This window comes from Argopecten irradians, chromosome 9 (genome assembly GCF_041381155.1).
Source record: "Argopecten irradians isolate NY chromosome 9, Ai_NY, whole genome shotgun sequence".
In the NCBI taxonomy this organism is placed as follows: Eukaryota; Metazoa; Mollusca; class Bivalvia; order Pectinida; family Pectinidae; genus Argopecten; species Argopecten irradians.
In genome coordinates this window covers 12,718,020-12,725,062 of record NC_091142.1, presented here as the reverse complement: position 1 = coordinate 12,725,062, position 7,043 = coordinate 12,718,020, and the positions used below count along the sequence as shown (strand labels likewise).

The 7,043-nt window shown below is 33.3% G+C and overlaps 1 protein-coding gene across 1 annotated transcript; it reads left to right on the top strand.

Annotated features, from left to right (window-relative positions):
• Window positions 1–3: 3 nt before the first annotated feature.
• Window positions 4–6,332, top strand: LOC138331500 (dynein regulatory complex subunit 2-like). Its single transcript, XM_069279178.1, is given in 11 exon segments — window positions 4–141; window positions 712–872; window positions 1,182–1,434; window positions 2,099–2,322; window positions 2,560–2,670; window positions 2,673–2,771; window positions 3,350–3,427; window positions 3,998–4,138; window positions 4,488–4,640; window positions 4,996–5,213; window positions 5,758–6,332. Coding segments are annotated over 10 exon segments (1,515 nt in total). The 5' UTR covers window positions 4–141; window positions 712–731; the 3' UTR covers window positions 5,855–6,332.
• Window positions 6,333–7,043: the final 711 nt, after the last annotated feature.

Below are 7,043 nucleotides of genomic sequence, written 5' to 3'. Positions count from 1 at the left end.
TTTTGACGGCGTCATTCAAGTACTTGCTTTGCACGGCTTTACTCCCAAGCATTTGTATGACCCTGCCCTGTATCCAGTGGTTACCATCTAAATACAGGTTGTGTAGAAGGAATTCTTCTTCCCATTTTATACAGTTTTGAGGTTTGTTTTCTCCAATAACAATGATATATTGCAAGTTTGATTATACCTTTTACATAAAAATACAATGCCTTTGGAAAGAAATAACCAAGTTTGTCTGTAATCGTTAAAAATCACTGTTTACTAGCCTTTACTCAAACATGTCAGACTGTCAGAACAATATCAAAATATACTGACATTTGACTGAAATGTATCTTTGTTGACAAAGGAATATTTGAATTGGCTGTATGCCTAAATTTACAGCATTGTCAAGCATCAGACAGAGATAAAATGTCAAATGTCATTATTGTTCAAACACGCAATAAGTAAAAAATTGCATTGTAAACACTGAAGTCCAATAATTTGTACCTTGCACACATCACCATACTCCTAAAATATGAGAACCGACTAGTCAGCCATTTTTTATCAGACATTATTTTGCTGAGACGTGACGTAATGTTTTAAAAAGATCTCGTTGTGCTATACCTCTAACATTGTTGGCGTAACATCACTGGTACTGTTCAGCAACTTTTTTTATTTGTTTACTGTGATTTAAATCATATACAATAAAACAGAATGACTTTTGCTTTACAGAAAAATAATAAAGAGGAAAAATGCCTAAAAAGAAGTCAAAGAAGTCGGGCAAGCTGTCCAAGATGACAGAAGAGGAGAGGATTGCATATGAAGAGAACAAACGCTTAGCTGAAGAAGAAATGAAGAAAAAGAAAGAGGATATGCTGACGCAGTTCTTAAAGGTTATAAATAAAACTTCTTGAAAACTAGATATTCTTCAACTTTCTAAAAAAAACTATAATCGGCAATCACAACAGCTTCAGAGTGTGGTTGGTTCTGAGATTTATTAACTGTCTTGAAGAAGCCATACACATTATTGATAGTAAAGATCAATCATGTTCTAAATCAAATACTGTGATGTAGCTGAAGTTAAATGTGGATATTGAAACTTATGTATATATTCATTACGCTGAATTTTATCGATAATTCGTACCATGTAATAAAAAAAGAGCTTATCACTTATCAAAGTTTCGTTATATTTACCTTTACAGGATAAATTGACTAAAGAGGAAAGAGCAACAAAATTTAACATGAACAAATTGAATCATCAATGGAGAAACATAATGAGGGAATCTAAATCTAAAGAACTGAAGAAAGATATTGAGATTTTGAGTCAGACATTTGAGAGAATCGTAGATAGAAAAGATGCCACTATAAAGTCGCTAGCTAAAGATCTCCAGGAAGCCGAAGAACAGTATGCTATGGCTCTACGCAGTCATCTACAGAATGTTGACAATCTCATTGGTAAGAATTTCTTTAAATATTTCACATGTGCTTCAGATGTTCTTCGTCTTAAGATGCGATCATCACAAATTCAATCTCCCAAACACACCTGCAGTTATACACCCCTTTGTTCAGCTGCATTGATATCCCCTAGCTTAGAATTCTTCTAACAAAAACATAACAAAAGTTAAGAAAGGCTCCTTAACTTAAGATGTTTTCCTGAACACTTGTAATGCTTTATTCCCATAAAAAAACCTAAGGAATTTCTTTGGTTTACAGTAATTAACATTGATCACCAATATGACATCTATTAATATATATACATTTTGTAGCTATAGAGCTGTGCGTCTGCCTTCATTCAACTTTTTTTTCTGTTCAAATCTATGTTAGGTTTTTTTTAATTGATATTTAATTTTTGATCAGACAATGTTCTTATGTTTTGATGAATATAGTACTGTTTGAAAAACATTGAAAAAAATTAAGGGGCACTTTGTAGAACTAAATTAATATTGGGCTAATATTTCACAAAATTATTGCACAGATTTAGCCATGAATCAATTTACAAAAGACATAAAAAGAAACCTACATGGTTTCATGGTTTCTATCTGTATTTAAGTCGAGATCAGACAAGGGTGCTTATATGGTCGAATACAGTATATATAATGTTCTTTTACTCTTTGTCCAGATTTACAAAAAGAGAGACTGGAAACTTTACACAGAGAATATGATGAGGAGCTTGCCATTATCAGAGAGGAATTTGACACTGAACGCGCCATAATGATAGAGCAACACAACGTTGAAAATAATGATATAGCAGACATTTTATTTGCAATGGAACAGAATTTCAATGAGAAAGAATCAGAGGCCAAAGCTGAATTTCACAGCTTACGGGATGAAATCAGAAATAAGGTACAATTTCACTGCCTTTAACATAAAGTAGTAACTCATAGTCTTAAAGATAAGGTAAGATAATAGTACCACTTGTAAAAGGTTTATTCATATTTTGAAGAAAAAATCATAGTCAATGGCTTACAAAGATTGATCAGAAATAAATGATTTATTGATAACTCCCATTAATAATCATGAAAAGGATTTATTTGAAAACAATCATAAATTGATAAATAAATTTATGTTTTTTCTTACAAGGATATGGAGGAAAAACATGGACTGCGACATACACTGCAGGATAAGGTTGAAAATCTATGGCTTCAGTTTAAAATGGCGCTGAAAAATTACAATGAAACAACAGAGAAAGAAAAACAGAGGAAAGAAAAACAGCTTTCGAAACTCTGAAGAAGAAAGATGATGAATCTGCAAAGGAAATTGATACCCAGATGAGAAGACTACAAAGAATCTCGGTAAGAAAAATCACTACGTCTCAGTGAATATTGTATTACGTTAAGATTTAACAATTAAGGCGATAACCAAAGATATTATGACATCAATAGATAATCTATGCAATTATATATTGTATTTGGTGACTTAAAAGCAAAGTCAAAATGACTTTGCAGCTAAGTTGATGTGAATTAACTGCACACATTCATTATAAATATGTAATAATAATTAAATTTAATCCTCATCATTTCATTATAAGGAATTTAAAACATTCATTAGATATAACTATCCTGGACCTCAGATATGCAAAAACACATCTTGCCAAACTTATTTTTTTTTTCATTAAATAAATCTGTTCAACATTTTGTATGAATCATTTTATCCATCTCTTTAACCAACAAGGTACTTTTTCAACTCATTATAGAATATGTAATAATTAATTGTATGATATGAACATTTACACAATGGAGTTATAACATACAAAATAACTTTTCATGTTGCTAAAAGTGGAGTCCATTAAAATTTAAGCTAATTTGTGATGCTTTGATGCTTTGATATATATTAATTACATTGAAACTACATGTACATTATCTCCCGACAGGACCAAATAGCCCAGTTGAAAGGAAAGATGTCAGCAAATGCCAAAGAATGTGAAGAGAGAAACAAACAAATAAAAGAGGTAAGAATTATTGTACTCCACCTGAAGTAGCTATGTCAAATATGAACTCCAAAATTTTCAAAAATCATTACAAAGTAATTTGCACTGTAGGCAGTAAATTAATCCTAAAACATTCCTTATTTGAATTTTAAGTTTTTTCAAAGTTCACTGTATTACCTTTGAAATAAGAGATAATCAGTTTAGATCAAAATGCTGATTATACCAGATTGGTAATCCTGAAGCTTACAAGTTTTAATATTTCATAAAGTTTAATAAATTTTCTTTTTACTAGCCTAGCAAATACAATGTATATATTAGTGTATATATATGTTTACAAAACAACTAAAAACAAATATAGTTGTTTTTATTCACATATAATTAATCCAGGGCTCGCGCTGTCAGTCGCCATAGGCGCCATTGGTGAATTTGAAATGCATTTGGCGATTTAAAAACTGCATTGGTGAAAGAAGAATTTTTTCTATAATATAATAATCTATATATAAATACTTTTTTTTACCTGAACCAGCCTGTACAATAGATAAAACTGTTGATGTCAGAGATCTAAGAGATGAATATGATATTAAATTTCAGGAACGAGAGAAGATGTTGGCACACTTCCAGGAACTGAAGGCTCAAATGAATAAGATGAGAGAGGGTGAGAGGGACAAACTCACTAAACTTACTCTAGAGAGCAACGCTAGCATCAAGGAACTCAAGAGGCAGAGAGAAAAGGTGAGATTTTGTCATACAAGCATTAAGAAGATTAAATGTCAGAGAGAAAAGATGGACGTGTTATTACAACTTATTCGGAAAAACATTAAGAAACGGAGAGAACAGATGATATTAGTATCAACAAGTTAAAAAGAGAGAGAAAAGATAAGGTTTTATGACTACTTCTAGGAAAGACCTTAAAAGACTGAGAGATATTGTGAGTTTTTATGATAATAGTAGGAGATAGAGGAGACAAAGATTTTTCAGAATTATTTTTTTTAAAGTGAAACTTCACTGTAATCCTCCAATTAGGAATTGCGATGTTTTCAATCTAGATATTAACTAACAATTGTAAACGTTTGTTACATAGGTGGAAAGTATTATGAAGGTTGCAGAGATGTGCAGGAAATTGGAGACAGAAGAAGAGAAAGTCCTTCCATTTTATGCCACTTCACTTACAAAGGAGGAGATAGAGGATGTGGAAGCTGCCATTTTAGAGCAGGCCAACGAGCCTCTGGTTCAGGTAAGAATAAGCTCCACTCGGCAGTAAGCCCCCAACCGACAATAAACTCCCTATTTTCTTATCCTGTAACTTCGTTCTGAACAAAGTCGATGAAGAGACTTTATATGCTCAGTCAAACCTGTCAATAAAGACCACCCAAAAAACCAAGAAAAATGGTCTTCATAACCAAGTAGTCTATATACACACTAGGCAAATTGTGTTGAAATTGACTGGGAGCCTGAGAAAGTAGTCTTATAAAGCAGCAGGTGGTTTTTATACTGAAGTGATCTCTAAGACATGTTTGACTGTATATTACTACCTTAGGGATTTGTTCCTATCAGGATTAATTTTAAGATTTCATGATTTGATTTTGTAGGTCATGCACGAGTATACGTCCTTGGAAAATTTCTGGAAGCGTTTTAACAAAGTGATGCTGGACAAACTGGCATTGGATAAGGAAAAACAGGGCCTGGTACAGGAGAACCAACAGTTAAGGACCCTCCTCAAACAATACCTGGACGGTATCTCCGTCAACGATGAGATCCTCAGTCAAGTCAACCCACTTTTCATCGTCAACAACAAAACGAACGTCAAGTAAGTAATCTTCTCTCATCCGAATGAATGATGCAGCAACAGACGGCTGAAATAGACTATATTAGACGTTGTTTCTCAATCTGATTTGAAAATGGCACAAGCGCAATAGGTCATATCTGAATTTGCATTAGTTTTGTTATATTTATCAGATAGGTAATGTATCTATCGTTTTCAAAAGAATAGGGAGTTTTCTTGACTTCTCTGGAAGATACTTTGTATATCTATATATTTGTACTGTAGTTATTCCACCAAATATATTTTTGGATGAACTTAGTAGAATATATCAAAATATTTAGAGCTGAGGTATCAAATCTACTATATTTCTCTGTGATAACTTTGGAAGAAAGAATCTGGGGGTTTAATATCAAATGAATTTTCTGTGATCTCTCTGAAAGCCTAAAAGATATGTAAATCAGAAGACCTATTCTATCAAATTGATTTTCTGTCTAGAAGATGACCATTCAATCAGTTGAATGGTTTATGTCCTATTTGGAGGATTTATCAAAATAAACAAAATGATACATTATTAACTTTTATTTCCCAGGTTGAATGTCCCCGTCCTGGACCCTCGTGTGCGTCGACCCGTTGCTCAGACAGTCGTTGAAGCTGCCCACGTGGTCAAACATGTTCTTCACTCGTAGACTCGAAATCATGAAGCCATTATATTGTTTCAACATTCAAACCTGGAAGTCTTCAAAAGAAACAAAAAGTATATAAAAAATAATACCCATTGTTTGTTACAAGACACAGGAACTCTTATCACGAAAATATTTTTGGAAATAAATGGATCTACCTTCCTGTAAAATGGGGTAAATGTCAGTGCTGTATACAAATCTTTTGAAGAACTGTCCAAGTCCAATCAAGCTTTCGATCATTAAACTGAAGAAACTGTTTATTACGACAGTGTTGGCACAAATATTAAACTCTTTGTTATTACGTTCTGAACGTTGTGGTGAAGAGATGAGAAGATTACACCCACATAAAGTTGATTATAAACATGAAGAGGATTATTGTCTGTGATATATTGTTACGTACATTCTGTGGTACCACAAATTGCTATTGTAAGTTACCTGTACATATATTTATTGTAAATAAATAAAAATATAAAATGAAAACATATTTTTATATTCCATGTTTTTCTTACTTTACTTGTGACAAAAGAAGCACACCTTTTACTTTCTGTAATACAACCTTACAGATGCAAGGAACTAAGCTACGTTTGTACCTCTGTTTGTTGCCCAGCTGGTAGGGCATGATAACCATGTCTGCTGTGCCATGACACGATACCTAGAAGAGCCTTTCAGCATGGATTTAGTCCTGCAGTTGGACAGCTGCTCTGTAGCAGCGTATTAATTTCTGCATTCACGGTGTTATATCGTCCAGTTGGTTCCAATCAGTCAGAGAAAGTCTTTTGGAAAATGAAGTTCAGTTCTGTACTTGAGTGGTCTGAAGCTTCTGGTGTTGTTGCTGGTGATTTCCTCCACGACTTTAGAGATTGGGAAATCTGTGCCTTTCTTACCAGATATTTTAAGGTGATTTGATCTTGTTGTGATGAGGTGATCATGAAAGTTGAATTCTGGCACCAGCCCCTCGACCACGTTTAAAATAATTGCAATCTCTTTTCTTTCCTGCGCATTCCATCCACAACACAAACATTTAATTATGCTGAAAGATGCCAACGCTTAAAAAGATGTCCGTCTTTCAAACAATGTGTTCGCCTCATAAATAGATCAGTTGATTCGGCACACGTGACGAAATTCTGAAATACAACTGTTTTCCGTCATTGCCGAATACAGCAAAAATATATGTGGCAGTATAGGTGTATTGCAA